The 20,177-nt window shown below is 35.2% G+C and overlaps 2 protein-coding genes and 1 non-coding gene across 3 annotated transcripts; 2 read left to right on the top strand and 1 right to left on the bottom strand.

Annotated features, from left to right (window-relative positions):
- Positions 1 to 315: 315 nt before the first annotated feature.
- LOC113691743 (uncharacterized) lies at positions 316 to 1,941 on the top strand. Its single transcript, XM_027210036.2, has 2 exons — positions 316 to 636; positions 1,092 to 1,941. The coding sequence occupies exons 1-2, from the start codon at positions 487 to 489 to the stop codon at positions 1,734 to 1,736; spliced, it is 795 nt and encodes a 264-aa protein (XP_027065837.1). The 5' UTR covers positions 316 to 486; the 3' UTR covers positions 1,737 to 1,941.
- Positions 1,942 to 16,089: 14,148 nt separating this feature from the next.
- LOC113692502 (uncharacterized) lies at positions 16,090 to 17,258 on the bottom strand. The gene is made up of 3 exons (XM_027210915.2): positions 16,688 to 17,258; positions 16,503 to 16,553; positions 16,090 to 16,408 (listed from the first exon to the last, which is right to left on the bottom strand). The coding sequence occupies exons 1-3, from the start codon at positions 17,147 to 17,149 to the stop codon at positions 16,358 to 16,360; spliced, it is 564 nt and encodes a 187-aa protein (XP_027066716.1). The 5' UTR covers positions 17,150 to 17,258; the 3' UTR covers positions 16,090 to 16,357.
- A 310-nt stretch (positions 17,259 to 17,568) lies between these two features.
- Positions 17,569 to 17,642, top strand: TRNAI-AAU (transfer RNA isoleucine (anticodon AAU)). The gene has a single exon. It is a non-coding gene; the product is annotated as a tRNA-Ile (tRNA).
- The last annotated feature ends 2,535 nt before the right edge of the window (positions 17,643 to 20,177 follow it).

Genomic DNA, 20,177 nt, shown 5'->3' with positions numbered 1-20,177 from the left:
TATTATGCATCTTAAAAAAAAAAGCCACGTTAAGTAGCAATTTCAAGATGCAAGATTTGAAACCTTCATTTCCTATTTGGCTAGGTCTAAGAAAAAGTCACATTGTTATAAAAAAAAAAAAAGAAAAGAAAAAGTCACATTAAATAACAGTCATTAAAGATAAAATTTTGAACCATGACGTTCCACTTGCCTCTGTGGTGGTCAAGTCAGCTCGAAGGTTGCCTAAGCGAACTTTGCTTCGTTTTAGTACCCTTTGACCTCCAACTGCTTCGTACGACTATTTTGGATAGCGATGGCACCTGAAGAACATAAACCAATTGGTTAGGCCAATCAAATTCAAAGATCAACACGCGGTTAAGCAAGTCCGAATCTAGCGTTTGCCACTATAAAAGGGCCACAGAGGCTTGCAACTCATCTCACTCATCAGACAGCAAAAGAATACTAGCATTTGCATATAAGTTAACCCCCCACCACCGATCCACAGAGATGGCAGAGCGGTTTGTTAAGCAGGCGAAGGAGTACTCTGCCAGCCGGCCGATATATCCTGAGGAGCTCTTCCAGTTTGTTGCCTCCAAGACACCTTGTCACGACCTTGTCTGGGATGCTGGGACAGGAAGTGGCCAGGCTGCAACATCTGTAAGACCACTTTCCTCCCCTTATTTCTAATTTGTGTACGAGAATTAGCCTCATGGCTTCAAGGATTCCCAAGTTTTTAAACAAATTTCATATGTTAGAGATTTTGTTATTTGGACTCACTGATAATTTTTTTTTTTTAGATTCTTACGGCATTTCACCAGTTCAACCTATTGTTTTAGGGAAAAAATTTTGTTGAATTTCAATAGATACCTCATTGTTGATGGGCATGATTCTGGAAAACTCAATTTTAGAAGTAGACAAATTCCCCTAAAGTGGTCCTCCCGGTTACCTTCTTGAAAGCTCAATTTGAAGGTTTTGTCTGATGGGATTATAGAACCATATGAAATATGAACTGATATGGTAAACTAATTTCTAAGGTAATAATTCCCAAATTTGTGAACAAAACTTTAATCATGTGAATGTGGCTTTGAATAATATTGGTGAATTTTTATCAGTTGGCCAGGATATACAAGAATGTGGTAGCCACAGATACAAGCCCAACGCAACTGGAACATGCTGTGAAGCTTCCAAATATTAAATACCATTGCACCTCTCCGAAGATGTCTATAGCTGAGCTTAAGCAAAGTATTGCAGCAGAATCAAGTGTTGATCTAGTGACCATTGCTACGGCTATTCATTGGTTTGATCTTCCATCTTTCTACCAACAAGTCAAGTGCGTTCTGAAAAAGCCCAATGGAGTAATTGCAGCATGGTCCTATACTCTGCCACGGATCAACAAAAATCTTGACACCCTTTTAACTAAATTGTATTACGTTGGTGCTGCTCCATTTGGGGGGCCACCGGCCAAGTTGATAATGGAGGAAAATTACAGGACCATTGACTTCCCATTTGAGCCAGTGGATGGACTTGAAAACACAGGGCCACTTGAGCTTAAAATGGAAAAATTGATCGATTTGGATGGGTATTTTACTTTGATAAAATCATGGTCTGCATACCAAGCTGCAAAAGAAAATGGGGTTGAGCTCTTGGGTGAAGATTTGGTGAAAGATTTTACCCTTGCTTGGAATGAAGATGGCAAACAAGAAAAGATTGCTACTTGGCCTGTTTATATGAGGATCGGGAAAGTTGGGAACCAGTAGTATTGGATGACTAACTGGAAAGAAAGCTCTGAAAGGTTCTCTCTAATGCATGACACGTTCTTTTTTACTAATTGGATGCAGTACTAGTCTATTAGCTTGCGTTTTGCAATAACTCTGGAAAAGAGATTTGTTTTTCCTGTTCTTTGTAATGTTATTGTGTTTCCCTTTGTAATAAATTTTGCCTTTGTTATAGGCGGTTTACCTATTCATTTTCTTTTGTAAACCAGCATATAATATCTTGTTAGCCAATCAAAAGAGACGATTGATTTTCTAATGTGGTGAATTTTAGATCGATTCAGTTGGTAGAGGAATGAATAGTTCAAGAATTCAAAGCTTCCCAAGTTCCATCTGTGTATCGTTATATGTAAGCCCTCGAAGTTCAGGAAAATCCATACCCTCCTGTTCCTTCAAAAGTACAAGCAACAAACTGACTTCAATTTTCAATTCCGTCAAAGTTGAAAATCTTGATGATTTACTCAATTAATTCGGATTCATGAAATAGTAAGCAAAATCATGTGTAGAGTTCCAGACTTTGAAATATTAACTAAAAGCGATTTTGTTGCTCAAACTGCTTTGTATTGTTAGCATGGCCGGATGAATGAAATTATGTACCTAAAATGGCCCAAAATGCCAACGACTGCCATCCATTGTCATTCGAACAAAGTATGTAAATTTGTCACCAATAAAAATCGATACAGGATACCTGGAACAGATTAGATGACATAGGGTCTATTCTCGATTGATTATTTTAATTGATTATAGATTCTGTTTTTAGGTAATAAGTTTTTGTGATATTTTTAGTTACTTTTGTATTTTGATTATAAATTTTTTAATTACTAAAAATGGTTAATTCGAAAATCACCCATGATTAGATAACATAGGATCTGTTTTCGATTGATTGTTTTAACTGAATATAGATTCTGTTTTTAGATAATCGATTTTTGTGATATTTTTTGTGTTTTGATTATAAATTTTTTAATTACTAAAAAAGGTTAATTCCAAAATCACCCAAAGAGTAGCTTTTGCTGATTTTGATTTTGCTGTATAATTAGTTTCCATAATTAAGTGATATAATATATAAAGCAACCGAGAACAAGACCATAAAGTATTAAGGGGAAAAACAAAGCAAGAAGAGAATCTTCATTGTTTGCTAAGCAAAGCCTGACGGTACCAATACGAGTTGATGGAAAGCAAAGCCTATGAAGTTGCAATTACAGTTGAATGGAACATAATTTCCTTCATTATCTGCTAAGTAAAGACTTAGGCTTAGTTTGGGAGTTTAGGATAGAAAAGAAAAGAAGGGAAAGCTTAAGTTACGAAAGAAGAGAAGAGAAGGGAAGAGATTGTTATGTTGTTTGGGAGTTTTGAGAATTAGTGGAATGATTTTGGACATAAAAGTCATTAAATATTTATCAAAACCTTTTTATGGACAAAATAGGCATTTTAAAAAAAATATCAAGCTTTCTCCAAACTTTCTTCCCATTTCTTTCCGATTTGGGAGGAAGCATTTTCTTAACTATTCATCTTTCCATTTCTTTTCTTTTCTTTTCTATTTAAAACTAACAAATGAAGCAAAAGTAAACTTTCTCTTCTTTCCCTTTCTTTTCTATCCAAATCTTCCACTCCCAAACGAACCCTTAGAGTGGCATATTATAAATGCCAGTATCTGTAGTAATTGGGATTATCTTCCGAGATAACTCCCCCTTCCTTGAACCCTCTGTCTGGTGAAATATACTTATAGCTGAGGTTTTGGCCGTCGAGTATTTCTCTGACAAGAAGTGATTGACATGACACTTTATAGACTATGACAAGTCTATCCTCCTGCTATAATAGACCTAGAACCGACCTATCGCTACACTCTGTTCTATCCATAGTTATTAAACCCGACCCGAGGAGGAACCCGGTAAAAGAAGTGGATCAACGGGTTACTGGTTCAACTAGTGGGTGAGTGGTCCAACCAGTGGGTCACTAAATATACTTAAATATTATATTTTATAATTTTTAATATGGTTGAAACTATAATAAACTATGTCATGGTAAATACTCAGTTAGTCCAATTTATTATAAAATCATTAATTCTTATAAGAATTAACAAAATCTAAATTTAATTAGTAATCCACCAAATTTCAAGTATAACATTTTATCTAAGTGTAGTTATCTAGTTTATTTACGAATTTAAAGTGCAAAAAGTTATTAAGAATAATATTTGTCTTTAAAATGAATTGTGTAATATGCTATTTTAAATTCATTCATAACTTATAGAATTTGGGGAATAATAAAATTTTATTAAATGATTCTAAACAAATTTTGTTTTGAAGAAATAAAATAAGAATAAAGGTGTAATATATAATATAGAAGGGCTAAACAAGAACCCAATGACTTGCTGGTTCAGTGGTGAGCGCGTTTCATTCTTGTGGTTGAAGTCCAAGATTCGATTCTCCAGTGCAACATCTTCTAAAAATTTTTAATTCTCCAGTTCTCTAGTGCAACATCTTCTAAAAATTTTTAACACAACAACTGGAATCTTACAAAACCGTTTGGTTCAACCAAATTGATCGGTTGAATTGCCGGTCCGTTGACAAGTCAACTGGTTTCTTGCACAAACGATCCAATTAACAACCCAGCCCGATTTCATGGCCGGTTCATCGGGTTAATCGGTTAAACCGTCAGGCCGGGCCGGATTGATAACTATGGTCCTATCACAATAGCTCTTGTCCTAAGGGTGTTCCCCAGCTCTATTCTAAATATCCCCTCTACTTCATTTCCAAAGTTAACTACTACCAAACCTTCGAATTGATTTTATATTTTCGAATTGTAAACACTCGCTAACTTAAGTATCAGAATTGAACCGGAGAACCAGTCCTATCTTTATTGCTTACTATGCAGGAAACTCGCATTGAGATTAGCCGATCTTGAAAGATCTCGGGAATCTGGATCTAGACTCTACATTATCCATAAAAGCAATGACCATAAAACTAGACTAGGAGTTTGTGAAAACCATGTCAAAGTTCCACTCAAATTTATAACTCCTAAATTTCTAGTAAAAGTCTCCTCTCTTTTTCAGTATCTAGCCTGTGCAGACCAAGGATTTTACTCAACCAAAGAAGGAGCAATTGTGCTATCAAAAGTAGGGTGATTCTATCATCACTTTTGAGTATCGTACCTTCAAATTAAATTCATTGTTAAATATACCAAGAAGTATTTTTGGCCCTAGATTGTAACAATTTCTAATACTAATAGATGAACTATTTTTATCATCTAAATACACAAATTGAGGAAATGCTAGTTTGAAGGCACCACATAATTTTTTTCTTATGAAAACAATTTTTGTTTTCTAGCCAGTGATCCCTTTCGGACTTTTATTCTATCTAATTCAACCTCTCTAGACCACAAGGGACGGCTCAAATTTCAAATCTTACTGTTCTTGTACCCTTTTTTTTTTTAAAAAAAAATTTCCTTATTAACAAAACAGGATTTAAGAAAGGGTTAATCACAAAAACTCCCCCAAAGGTATGGCCACTTTTGTACTTTATCCCCTAACATTAATTTTTTCTCATTTTATCCCCTAAACCATTAGTCAATTCTAACATTGTGTAATGATGATTGCAAAAAGACATTTACGCTCCTAAGAGCTAACTACGACATATCTCCTTAAATTATAGCTTGTTTTGCACTTCATCCCCTAACATCATTTTTTTAAGGTTAATCGCACTTTATCTCCTTTACATATGGGTCATTTCTCAATTTACCTCCCATTGTTTGTCCTCAGTTTACCCTAAAGACTAACGGTCAACCTCAATGGAGATAAACCAAATAATGAAAAAATAGTAATATCCTTAAGAAAATAATGAACAACCCAAAATGCCCATATGTCTAGGTTTATAAAGGGATAAAGACAAGTTTCCAAAATTACCCTGGAATAATGGAGGAGGGAAATTTCCCTCCATCTGGCACATGGGACAAAAAAAAAGAAATTCGTAAGACAAAATGTTCCCTATCTTTTGTCATTGTCGGTCATCTTTTCTCTCTTCTCTATCAGCCATTTTTTCTTTGGCTGAATCCTTAGCAAAACCTCCATTAAAGAACTTGAAAATTCACCAGAATATTGAATGGAAAAATCGGTCAATCGATGAACTTGTGTAGCAGAGGTAGAATTGAATTTGAAATGGAAGTAGATTGTAGCAAGGGCAGCCCTTAAGGTTCGGCTTTGCTATTTTTTCTTGATCTTAGAAACTTTTAGTTTTTAACCAATTGTATTGTAGAGAAACAACAATAGCAAGGTAAGGGTTTTTTTAGTGGCTTCATGGCCTTTAATATGGTAGACAATTATTGTTTGAATCATCTGTTGCTGTGGTCCCTTGTTTTGTTGTTTTGTCATTGTCGGGTTATGATGAAAACGATGGATTTTTGGCAACTTTTGTCTTTTTTAATTATTAATTTGCTGGATTATTTGTTTACTTTGGTTGGTTATACGTCGACTGTTAAATAGACAAACTAGGATTTTTTTTATGGGGACAATAAAAGATGTATGCTTTATATTACCTGTGCATGCACTAAACAATTGCCTTTATCTGTGTGATTACAAAAAAATGGATTTTAAAACCTATGTTTTAGAGGTTCACTATGGGGGCCATTTTGCCCATGTCCCAAATTTACAATATGTGGGGGGAGAAGTTGCTAATTTTGATGATGTTGGCCCTGATTTGATGTCAATTTTTGAGTTAAGAGATGCTTTTAAAGAAGTTGGAATTTCACATGAAACATCAGTGTATTACAGGGTTGGGAATCTTGACCTTCAGTTTGGTCTTAGACTGTTAAACAGTGACCAAACAGTTCTAGAAATGTTTGTGACAAATAGAACTCAAACTATCATACAACTTTATGTTGGTGAGATCCCTGAAGAAGATATGCATACTGATGAAATTATTGTAGAAGATAATATTGAGATTGATGGTGAACAAAATCTAAATCCTAATACTGAACAACCCCAAAATAATGAGGCCGAAAGTGATACTTCAGATGCTTCACATGAAGCTGAAGGGGATAGTTGTAGGGAATTTGAATATGACTCTGACTTTGATTTTTTCCTAAATGGGGATGGTTTAAATGATGCATGTGATCCTATAGATGAGGTAAAGAGGGATGTTGGTGAAGTAGATTGTCACCTAAAACAACCTGATTATGCTAAGTACATGGAACTGATTAGTGAAGAATATAATACATACATTAACTCCAAAGTGAAAGGAAAAATGGTCGATAATGAAGATATTAGTGATGATGAAATGCTTAAACCAATTTATGATTCAAATGATGAAGCCATGGAGCATGAATTTCCTGAGTTTAACAGGGAAAGGGATCTAAAAAATCCTGAGTTGACTGTAGACAGAATTCTCACCAACATTTATGATTTTAGAGCTGCAGTTAGAATGTATTCAATTTTGAATGGATTTGAAGATACCTTCACTAAGAATGACAAAGATAAAGCTATAGTTATATGTGCAAATAATTGTCGATGGAGAATATATCCTAGTGGCTATAATAGAAGCAAAGTTACACTCCAAGTGAAGTCCATTAAAGGCCTACCTGATGAATGTCCATGGTCTTACAAGAACAAGAGTGCAAATTCTAGGTGGCTGTCTAAGATGTTTATGGAGGAGATTGCTGACCATCCGTGTATGAAAGTAAAAGGGTACAAGAAGAGCATAAAAAAGAAGTATAACCTCAATTGTACAAACTCTCAAATGAATAGAGCAAAGGAGAATGCAAAGGAAGCAGTCAAAGGGTCATGTGCAAAGCAGTATGCAAGATTAAGAGACTATTGTGCTATACTCCTTAGAAAAAATCCAGGTTTAGTGGCATTTATTGTAACTAAAAAATCCCAACTTTGTAAAAGCCCAATCTTCAAAAGAATGTTTGTGATGTTTACTGCACAAAAGGAAGGTTTTGTAAATGCATGTAGGGCTGTAATAGGGCTGGATGCATGTCACCTTAAGGGGATCATGGGAGGACAACTTATGTCTGCAATTGGTAGGAATGCTATTACCTAGATGTTCCCAATTGCAATTGCTCTTGTTGAGTCTGAGTGCCAAGATAGTTGGGGTGGTTTTTGGACAGCCTTACTGATGCCATTGGAACTCCACTTGAAAGAGGTTGGGTATTTTTGTCAGATAGACAAAAGGTCAGCACCACTGCAATCTATTTTATTTTCATTTATTCCTTGCTCACTCATGTCACTAATTATGTGATTTATTTTTTTATGTCAGGGATTAAATCCTGGAGTGGAGCATCGATTCTGTGTTAGACACATGTATGCTAACTTCAAGCTAAAATTCAAGGATAAGCATCTAAGAGATATAATGTGGGCAATAGTCAGGGCTTATTTGCCCAGTCACTATGAAAGCAAAATGAGAGAGTTTCAAACAGTAGCATCAAAAGAACATGCATGGCTTAGTTCCATACTAGCTAACCTGTGGGCCAGACTCACCTTGTCTCCAAGGGTAAAATGTGACATTTTAAGTCATAACATGTGAGAATTTCAATCAATACATTAAGGATGTTAGGGAGGAGCCGGTTTTGACTATGTTTGAAGCTCTTCGAAGGCAGATAATATGCAGGTTTCAAGAAAAAAAAGACTGGATTCAGAAGGTGAAGTCTCACATTTGTTCGAGAATTTGTTAGAAAATTGAAGAGAGGAAAAAACAATTAGCTCAGTTTGATGCACTTGTGTCTACAAGAGAGGTTTATGAGGTAACTAGTATAGCATGAACTTTTGTTGTTTATGCAGTTCAAAGGTCTTGCACATGCAATGAGTGGGATATGATAGAAATTCCATGTGTCCATACATGTGTTGGACTTATGCAAGACAACAAAAGTCCATAAGCATATGTTGATAGTTACTACTCAGTGGAAACATATAAAAAGGCATATGCTGGAGTTATTATGCCTATGCCAGACCAAGCAAATTGGATGAACACATGCAATTATTCATTACTCCCACCTCATAGGAGGATAGCCCTGGGTAGACCTAAGAAAGTTAGAAGAAAGGCTCCATTAGAGGACTTACATGTTGAAAAACTGTTTAAAATAGGGCTACCAATTCACTGTATTCATTGTGGTCATACTGACCACAATACCAGAAGTTTCAAGGTCACCGGCTATTCATTTGTAAGGCAAAGGAAACCAGCGAATGCACAAGTAACTTCAATCAATATATGCTTGTTGGGTTTTCTCTGCTTACATCTGACTGTCACTTTTTGGTGTGTTGTAAGGTATAAGGACCTACTAAACAAGGATGGAGAGCTGGTAGGGGCTACTCTAGAAATAATGTTGAGCCTGTTTTGATTCCAAGTATTAGGAGAAGTGCTGATATAACTAATTCTACTACTGTAAAAGGCCCAACTAGAGCTAAAATGAGAGATAAAGATACAGACAGAGGTAAGGGTAGGGGTTCGGATCACAACACTGGCCCACTATGTGGTATTGGACGTTGGAATGGCCAAAGGGTATCAACAAGTAAAACATATATCCCATTTGACTCTAAGGTAGTGAGTTCCTTTTTTATTTGCATTTATAATTGAATTGGTTACATTTGCACTGATTAAAGAATATTTTTATTATGCAGATTCCAAGTACTTCAAAGACTGGCCAATCCCCCCCAACCCAACTGGTAAGCCTACATTTTAAAATTTTGTATGCATGGCCATTTTATACGTGCTCACTTATTTATTGCTATTGATGATACAGTGGACAATAACACCAACATCTGGTGCCAATTTAAGTACAACTACTACTGTTGCTACCATCAACTTACCAAGTACAAGTTCAAAAGCAAAAACTACAGCAACAACTAAAGACCATGAACCAATTCGGGTGATGCTAAAACTGGAAGTTCAAAAAGCAATTCAGGTGATGCTAAAACTAGAATGGTGAGTTCAAATCTTTTGACCATGTTTACATGCTACCCCTAGTAGTAGTTTGATGCACTAAGATACCCCTTATCCATGACTATAGGTTCAAACCAAGAGTACTAGATTTGGAGAAGCTGTGTTCTCTAGCCAAGGATCTTCAATTGCAACTAGACGTTCAATAGTTGTGCACATACCTGGATGTGTAGTGCAGTGAAATCAAGTTACTGTTTTTGTCATTACTAGTACTTGATTGCTTGTTTTGCAACAATGTTAGAAATGAGCCTATGTTTTTTGCTTTTGCCATTATTTGGGCATGTTCTACTATCATGTTTTGGTTAGGTTCTACTAAAATGGCCTTTGTTTGGGTGCTTTTGTTTGGGTGGCCATGTGGACATATGCTAAGATGTAATCTGATGTGCAAAATGCTTTTAACCTAATATAATCTTTATATATATATATATATATATATATATATATATATATATATATATATTTAGATAAAACAAATTTTTCTTGCCTTTTGGTTCAAAAATAGAGTACATATACATAATGCTAGCAATCAAAAATGTAATGGCTAGTGTTTTTCTCCATGATAAAGATTGAGCAGCTTTGACAATCATGTATTGTTGCTGTAGCTGTTGGTTTTCAGCTTTTAATATATAGACTTCTATTGCTAAGGCTTCATATCTGCTTTTCAATTTTTCATGCTCATTTGCCAATTCTTCATGATCCCTTTACAAATACATAAGTTTCTCCTTTTGCCCCAACAGTCTAGATTGCAGCGCTGCACTTCTTTTGCTTTGCTAAAAACTTCAGGATCTACCCATGAAAAGTGCCCACATGCATCTAGTTCTAAATAAAAAGAAAATATAGCTGTCTAAAACTCTTTCTGACTTATTCATGTACAGAGCAAAATTAAAGACAATAATAACAGATTATTAATGAACAATTCTTACATTGTAATTTGAGCAGCTGTAAAATCTTCTTTCCGGATTTTCAAATGTCCAAGAGGTGTACAATGGTGCCTCTTTACCACATCCACACATTTTTTGGGGTGATCTTTCAACGTTATTTGAAACACTTTGTGACATTTTTATGATGCTTTCGGTTGACAAAGAAAAATTTTAGGAGTTGTTGGATCTGCTAAAATGAAAGAAAAAAAATAGGCTGCAACTGGATAAAAACATGAGAGGGAAAAAATAGGCTAAAAAGTATTAGACACCCCCTTTTATAACTCATTGAGGGACATTTTAGTCATCCAAAACAAACGGCTCTCTTCCAATGGCAATTTTGGCATCTTGAAGTTTTTAACGGTGTAATTGCTTAGCTAGACTGACGAAGGGGGTAAACTGAGGAAAAACAAATGTTGAGGGGGTAAATTGAGAAATGGCCCATACTTAAAGGGGATAAAGTGCAATTAACCCTTTTTTTTTATCAATTTGTTTATTTATTACTAAAATCATTAATGAACTCCAATATTTGATAACATCCAGAACAATTAATATCTAAAAAATAAATATTCCTAACACAATAATAAAATATAATAATTTATATATATATGGTCCTAGTTAAATTTCATTCCATAATTGCACTTTTTTTAGATTCATGAGAATATCTTGCTAGTATGATTCAATAGTAGGAAAAAAAATTTATTATTAAAAAATTAAAATATGAAAATTATTTTTAAAAGTCTAAAAATGATCCGCATATTGTTAGTTTTCCTTAGTAATGTGCATATGGCTAAACTTTTTTTTAATAGCTAGACCATTTTTATATGGAAGTATACATATTTTTTTATTGATAATACTAAAAAAGAGAAATATGGTTAATTTCCAGAGTTGTTATTTTAATATATACTTATATGCTATTAAAATTTATTTGAATTACTAAATTTTTCTTTTTTTTTTTTTGCATCTAAAAAGTTTATGTTGAGTGATACAAAATATTAGAGTTGACTAATGGTTTTAAGGACTAATAGACAAATTAAGAGAAAAATGATATAAGCCAATAAAGTACAAAATAGCTATAATTTAGGAGAATTTACTGTAGTTAGCCCTTAGGGTATGAATGTCTTTTTGACATTTCCGTTATGTAATGTTAGAGTTGACTAATGATTTATGGGGTAAAGTGAGAAAAAAATAACGCTAGGAGGTAAAGTGCAAACTGGTTAAATCGTACGGGGAGTTTTCATAATTAGCCCTTTAAAAAGCCGGCTGAGTAGCAAGCGGAAATGCAGACAGATGCATTCAAGTAAATTTCGAGTTCCCCACTCAAGAGCCAGAGTGATTTCAGATTGAGGGATTGAGTATAGGATTAATCACATTTTATCCCCTTTAAGAATACTCCATTTTTCAGTTTATCCCCTAACCTTTAATTTTGCTCACTTAACCCCCTTTAGGACAAAATTGCCCTTGTATTATTTTGGCTTTCCATTTACCTTGTTTTCCTTTCTTTTTTATTTAATTCTTCCTCTTTCCCACAAAAATCTTCACCTTAATGATTGAAATTAAAAAAGAGGAATTGCAGATATCTATATTCTCCTTAAATGATTAAAAAAATATTCAAATCACTTTCCTAAAATACAATTTTTTTAGTCTTTTAATTATTTTAATTTTGGATTTTTCTCTTTCTTTTCTAGGTTCTCATTTTATTCCCAAGAAAATATTTTAAGATGAAATTGTGACCTGATTAATAATCATCAATTGAAATTTGTGACACGTGGCATCATACAAAAAATCAAAATTTAGTTTTTGATGTCTCTTAAACTTTCACCTAAAAATATGCAATTACAAACTCAAAACAAAAATTTTCGTTGAAATGGAATTTTTATTGGAAAGGATGAAAAAGAGAAGCAAGAGAAAAAGAAATAAAAGAAAGGAAAACAATTTCATCTTATAATATTTTCTTAAGAATAAAATGAGAAATTAGAAAGAAAAGAGGAAAATCCAAAATTAAAAGAATTGAAAGACTAAAAAAATTGTATTTTAGGAAAGTGATTTGAATATTTTTTTAATCATTTAAGGAGAAAATAGATCTCTGCAATTCCTCTTTTTTAATTTCAATCATTAAGGTGAAAATTTTTGTGGGAAAGAGGAAGAATTAAATAAAGAAGAAAGAGCAAAAGAAATAAAAGAAAGGCAAACAAGATAAATGAAAAGTTAAAATAATGCAAGGGTAATTTTGTCCTAAAGGGGGTTAAGTGAGCAAAATTAAAGGTTAGGGGATAAATTGAGAAATGAGGTATTCTTTTAAGGGGATAAAATGTGATTAACCCTTGAGTATAATTGTGTCAAGTTTATGGAAGCAGAAAGAAATTGCAATTGCCCAAAGTGAGCATGGGCCAAAACTGTATAGGGCAAAATAAGAGAGGTCTTTTGCTGAAACACTCAAGCCCATAATCTGACGGCTATTTTTGAAATTTGCCGCCAGACACGAGCTCCTCTGTTTCTTCCACTTTCCTAAATCCAACCGGTTTCGTATAGTATTTAAGGATTCTGTTCATTGTTACTCTAAACTACAGGCCGCAACGAAATCAAGAACATAGTGATCATATCATCGAGGGTTACATTCCTTGATCTTGGAATAGCAAACTACCCGAAGGGAGCGATAAACTTCATCATTATTCATATCATCCAAAACTAGTTTCTTCTTCCTTCTTTGATCCCTAGCAAGTAGTAACAAAGTAGTTATATCTTGGTTTTCTTCAGAAAACTATCTGGTTTGATTCTTGGGTTTGGGAGATTTGGACCTCTAGAAGTACAATCATTCTTGGGTTGGTTGGTTTTTGTTGTTACCATCGCACATGGGAGTAGCTAAGAACGGCATGGTCGGGAAGAAGAACAATCCAGTGGGGAGAAAATCAACGTCGCAAATTAATGGGAGCAAGGATCAAAAAGTTGCTCAAGTACTTCTGGTTTCTAGATGGTCATGAAAGGGATGGAAAAAGAAAGAGAATATTGGATACTTTAAAAAGATGGAAACGCTGCAAGAAGAAGATTGGTGCAATCAGTAGTTGTAAAACCAAGCAGCAGGAAGGAATTTTGGTGTTTTTGGTGATCAAAACTGCAGCAAAAGTCGACCAAATCCTGATGACGAATACGTTTTGAAGAAGGCTTTAAGTGCAGTTAGGTTAATACCTCGCTTTTCTGAAATCATCTCTACAGCAAAAGCTGACAAAATTGATGTCCATGTCCATCAAGATTGGAACGATAACATGGCGCTATGGGAGGAGCTTAAAGCAGAAACAATAAGAGCAGCAGCGCAGCACTTAAAGAAGAAAGAAGCTGAATTGAGGCAAAAAGAAAGGGAAGCTGCCCTTTTTGCGTTGCAGATGATGGAAAGCACAGTTGACTTTGAGGACAATCTCATGATTCTCAGGAACTTGAGCAACTAAGTCAGTGTTCTCCCTCTTACGTTGTCCATGGAAGTAACAGATCGGCTATGATGGTATTGAAAGGCTTAAAGACCGATAAGGCTGTGCACCATTCAGAACAGTTTGGCTTGCACTTGAAGGAGGAATTCGTGGCAGCAGATGATGCTGAAGACACATATTTATGTTGGGAAGTAGAAGAAGGAGAGATAATCTAATACTAGTACTTTTGCACATCATGTTAACTTGTGTAGATCCCTAGTTGTTCAAATTGTTAACTTTTGTCTGCAACTTGATATGTTGAACTCAACCCTGAGTTGCAGCTCTGCTTTTTTATAGCCATTGAAAACCAGTTCTGTACATGAAATATGTTTATATTTAGAGACATACCTTGTTTTCTTTTACGAATCTCTACTATGATTTGTTTTTAGGATGCATATGCTGCATATATATTATATATGTAAACCAATTCTGTGGAAAAGTTCACATAGCTGAGATTAACCAAATGATGATTTAGTCATGACCATTGCTACAGCTATTCATTGGTTTGATCTTCCAACTTTCTACCAACAACAAGTCAAGCGGGTACTGAAAAAGTCCAATGGAGTAATTGCAGCATGGTCCTATACTCTGCCACAGATTAAAAAAAAAAAATCTTCACAACCATTTAACAATTTTTTTGTTTTGCTTTTATGCTGATTCATTTGGGAAGCCAGGGTTTATCAGACTATTACACAGCTAAGAGAGCGGGATCCACATCAAAAGATGAGCACGGATATTGAGTAGGACTGTTCCCATCCGTTATCCAGATCATAGTGAGGGAGAATCAAGTAGATCTCATCTCCTAGTACAAGATTTTGATTGAGATTGGAATATTCATCTGCAACTCCGAAGTCATCATCTGCCCTTTGATTAGTAGGTGCAGTATTTGCCTCTTGATCCCTCATTGCCTTGCATTGAGACATCCCTTCTTCATGCCTGATTTGCATCTGATCCTTCATTCAAACATGGCCTGCTCCACTTGTTATCTGCTCATATCCATGTATTTGTGCTCCATTGACCACAAAAATATCCCCTAATTCTGCAGCACTTGTCATGACATTCTGCAATCGGTCAATTTGTGCTCTGACGACCACAGAACTATCCCTTAATTCTCCAGCACTTGTTATAAGCTGCAATCCATCAATTTGTTCTCCATCCCCAAGAGGATTATGATCCAAAGATCATTTCTTTTTTTTCCGTTTTGGTACTCTTTTACTAGACTTGCACTTAAGCGTGTGATTTCCTATTTCATGCGTGTTTGTTTAGAACTTGGGATAATTTATGTGTTGGTTGCCTGACCATTTCAGTTAAGTTGGTAAGGATGTTGAGTTTAGGGGGGGCAAAAACAAAAAGGAACCAAAGTGCCCCACCTTAGTTGTACTAGGAAAGATAGGATTTATGTGGATTAAAACTACTTATTCTGTGTTTTCGGAAAATAAAATCATGGGTGGTTAAATGTGGGAAATAAAAGTGGAAGAGAAACCAGATTCAACAGCACCTTGAATCGAAGTTGGCAAGTCATGATACAGAACAAACAGAGGAGGATTTCAGGCGCTGTTATTCAGCTTTTCCTTATCAAAGAGGAAGGATTATATCATAGCATCATCAAGTAAGGAAATAAGTCAATCTACTTGCATTGTTTCCTCATATACGGAGGAAAATAACGGTCGAGAGGAAACATATCCTCTGACATCAAAATTGAACTATGCTAGACTGCTAGTAAGACAAGAAATTATCCAAGCAGAGAATTGAAGCAATATTTCTTGATTAGCACATCAAAGCAACTGCTTCTCACAAATGGAACACGATATATTTTGAACAAAACGACATCTCATCCAGCCCAGATAGGTGAACTAAAGGTACTGATTGTTGATTGATCTGTTAATACTTAATATGCTGTCAATGACATCCCAGTTAATCTTTTCTTTTCTTGGCCCTGCATCTTTCCATCAAGCTTTTATGATAATCTGCAACATATTATAATTTCTTTTCCTCCGTTGAGAGAGCCAATCTAAAGAGAAAATACACAGAGAAATAAACATAAACAGTAATTAGATAAACTTTTTGTTTTCCTTCTTTCTCTACAGTAGAGATAGTAGCTCTGTTAGAAACTATACAATGATGTATTGTGCCACCACTTAGCTGCCACACCAGTTTTCAGTTTTCACATCCCCTTTTGCTTCTTCCACTAGACAAAAATTGTTAAAAAGGAGCTATATATATAATTCGTGCCTGTCAAATTTCAATTTGCAGGCAATATTATGTTGCCAGTTGCATGTCTCTATTAATTTCTGATCTCAGCTTCACAGGCTTTCCTCCTGGTTAACTTCATCCCTGTAATCAGTTTTCGTTCCCTGAAAAATAAAGAACAGAGAACGCAGGTTTAGAAGACACGGGCCTTTCTATAAAGTTACAAGGACCAAACAAGTTTAACAACTGATCACTTGCCTCGCCCTTTTCTTTTGCCTTATTTCTCAGCGATCGGATTGGCGAAATGCCCTGTTCCCAAGAAAATTCAGACAGTTTACATTAGCATCATTGCTGGAAATATCAAATCTAACAAGTAACTCAGATAAAACGCAATGAAGGGAATCTTGAAAGATGTTCTGTTTTTTCCCTTAAATCCTTCTTACCATGCAAGATAACTTGAGCTGCTTCAATCGATACAGCCTATCAACCTCGATTTCGAGCATCTTCTGAGCTTCGCCTCTCTTGTGCAACTCATTCATCTGCAAATCAAGAACCAAATCCCTCTCACTGAGCATCTTCTCCGTCTTCTCCTTCTCTATCCTCAACCTCTCGAGCTTCTCGCGAATGGCACTCAGCTCCTCAGCCAGGGACGAATCGAATTGTTCGATCCTGAACTCTTCATTCTTCACCGGGGTGGCAAAAAGGGGATTCACATTCTCCTTGTTCGAGTCATTATCCAACACTGACACCTCAATCCGATCAGTTGCAGCATTTTGCTTCGGTTTTTGGTGGGGTGTGATGACAACAGGAGTGGCCGGAGAATTCTTTGGCTGCAGTGGCTTCCGGCCACTTTTCGGCCGTTGGATCTGGTGGTCGGATAATGGAGATTGGGCAGCCTTCAACATTTCTTCTGTTCTTTCTTGTCTTTATCAGATTTTTTTATCTGGAGGAAAGGAAGGGGCTGGGCGTTGGGACTGAATAGTAGAGTACAGTAGTATTTGATTAATGGGAAGAAAATACTAAATAGAGTCCTTGACCGAGTTCGAATTTGAACTGCATGAGGCGGACTAACCAACGGCTACTTTGGACATTGGGGTTGGAGCATCAGAATTCAGAATATCAGTTTTTTTTTTTTTTTTTGGTTCAATTTCTCAAGGGACTTTGGATTTTGGAGGGTATTTTGTCTGAATAAGAAGAGATTAAACTATATTTAATTTTCTCGAGTCCCGAAAGATGCCCCAATTTCCAAAGTTTACTTTGTAAAATGTATACTGTGGACGGCCGTTCCAATGTCATGGTTACTTTTTGCCATAGCAATCACACCGGCCTATTAGCTCAGTTGGTTAGAGCGTCGTGTTAATAACGCGAAGGTCGCAGGTTCGAGACCTGCATGGGCCATTGTTTGTTTTCTGAATGAATGCTTCGGTACAGTTTTTGTGCTTTTATCCGCCAACTAACTAAACTTCAAATGATACAACTAGTATTTAACTTCGAAAGATAATTAAAAAATAAATTCAAATAAGACATAAGACTTGGAAAATATCTGTTTGTTACAAATCCACACAACTAAAAATTAAACAAGTAACAAATCAAAATAATATATTCATCTAATATATAAAACTATTTCGGTATAAAGAAATTAATCTTCTTTTTAAGTTCAATATTTGATTGGAATTGATACAGATAAATCCTATGTTATAAATTATGTTTTTGTCAATCGGACATTCTTTTTAATCCTTTCTTTTGTATTCCTTAATGACCAATATAAAAATAACAATTAGATTTCTTAATAATGAAAACCAGCTAATTTCTGTCTTGTTTTTTGCCACTTTGATTATCGCAATCCCCTTCCCCAAATTATTTTATTCCTGATGGCTGTGGGCAATCAATACATTTTGTTTTGAAATATTAGATATTTTGATATTTGAGAGAAAAGGAGTATATTTCGTCTCAAAATTTAATAATATTACGCAAATATAATACCATTTTAATCAGTTTGTGTCTCCATGCAACCAATGTCCGCTTAAGTTGCTATAAATATTGAAGGTAAATGTCAAATCTTTTCTCTTTTGGGACCTTTCTTTCATTCAGTCCAAAGGAAAACAAGAAAGAATAAACTCTAACATGCTTTTGAGGTTTTATTTTTGGATTAATCTTTTCTACAGTATATACATTAACGAATTATAATGAATGGCATATCATTTCAATTTGACTTTAAATTATAAATTTTACACACTTTGACATTCACCCAAACTCGTTAGCATTTACAAATATACAATATCAGTATGGTAAAGATTTACACATTACTTTTATCCTAAAACATTAAGTTAATAGCTTGACCAAGTCCATCGGTCTTATGTATGTAGTATAGATTAGGGTTAATTACATTTACCTCTCCTGAGGTTTGACCATATTACCAATCAATCCCTGTAATTTGTCCAAATAATGGTCTCACCCTTTGAATGATCAAACATTTAACAAAAACCCCCTTAATGCCGAAAATACCCTTATTGAGGCCATGTTGCATTAAAAAAAGAACATATTTTTATTTTGAACCACAAGATTGGTTGTTGGAGGTTGCATCAATGCCCAAGAATTTGCTTTAATGTGCCCATTTTGCTGGTAGATGAAATTCGGGAAGCATACGGTTAGAATCCACAAAAACACGTAATGTGATGCTTATCCCGCATATTAAATATTGGGTGTGGACAACAATCTATTTATTCTTTTTACGCACGTTTGTCAATATCTTTTCTATTATTTTTTTATATTACGCACGTTTGTCAATATTATGTATGTATATCATCAAAAAGTACTATTCTAAATAATCATAAAATTACAAATAATCCTCAAGCGAAACAGCCCCATTTTACAAGATCCCATGAGATGGAGTCTTTTTTTTTTCCCCTTTCAAATACAATGAAGGGTTCTAAGGCATCTCCATTTTTTTTCTTGTTAGTGAGAGGATTGACTCCCTTTTAGGGCTGTCAACGGGCCGGGTCCGGGCCGGAATTCATTATTCCGGACCCGGACCCGAATTACTATGCCGGACCCGGATCCGACCCGTTTACCCGACGGATCTTTTATTCTATGTTCCGGATCCGGATCCGGCCGGTCCGGCGGGTCCCGGATCCGGATCCGGGTCTACCCGAACAAATTTAGCAAAATTTATAATTTCTAATAAAAATGAAAAAAAATATATTTGTAAACTAATTTTTAACTAATGCAAAGAAAAAATCAAATAAGAAAAGAAATCAAATTAACTTTATTAAAATACATCACTCTAATCAAATTATATTGATAAATATATATATTTAAAATTATTAATTCATTTATATCCGGATCCGGGTCTAATACGGGCCGGAATACTATATTCCGTATCCGACCCGTTTTTTTGTTTGACAAAACGGATCCGGATCCGGATCCGGAAAACGGAATTAAATCCCTACCCATACCCGGAAAAATTTCACGGATCCGGTCCGGATCCGGGTCTAGACCCGACCCGTTGACAGGCCTACTCCCTTTCACCTTACCATCTAATTCAATTCCTCCCCCCTCCCCCCTTTTCCAACACCCATTCTAAGGTCTCTAAACTATGGGAGATAAAAAAATCTTTAATTTTTTAAATTTCACCGTCCCCTTACTGAAAGACCAAAAAAAAAAAAACGGAGGCAAGATAAGAGCACCTTACAAAACTCAAAAGGAGACTTAGTATCCAATACGAAATCGAAATAAGTCCAACCCAATGAGTGTGGCCTTTATAATTGTTAGTGACAATTTCCCACCCCCCTCCCCCCTAACACACACACACACACACAGACAACCCATTCTAATGTGTCTAAGCTATGGGAAATAAAATAAAAATTTAACTTCTTAAATTTCATCGTCTTCTTACTAAAAGATTTAAAAAAAAGTCAAACAAGAGCACCATAC

Source organism: Coffea arabica, chromosome 6c (genome assembly GCF_036785885.1).
Source record: "Coffea arabica cultivar ET-39 chromosome 6c, Coffea Arabica ET-39 HiFi, whole genome shotgun sequence".
NCBI classification, from domain to species: Eukaryota; Viridiplantae; Streptophyta; class Magnoliopsida; order Gentianales; family Rubiaceae; genus Coffea; species Coffea arabica.
The sequence above is the reverse complement of the archived record's forward strand: the minus strand, read 5'-3'. Positions and strand labels throughout refer to the sequence as shown.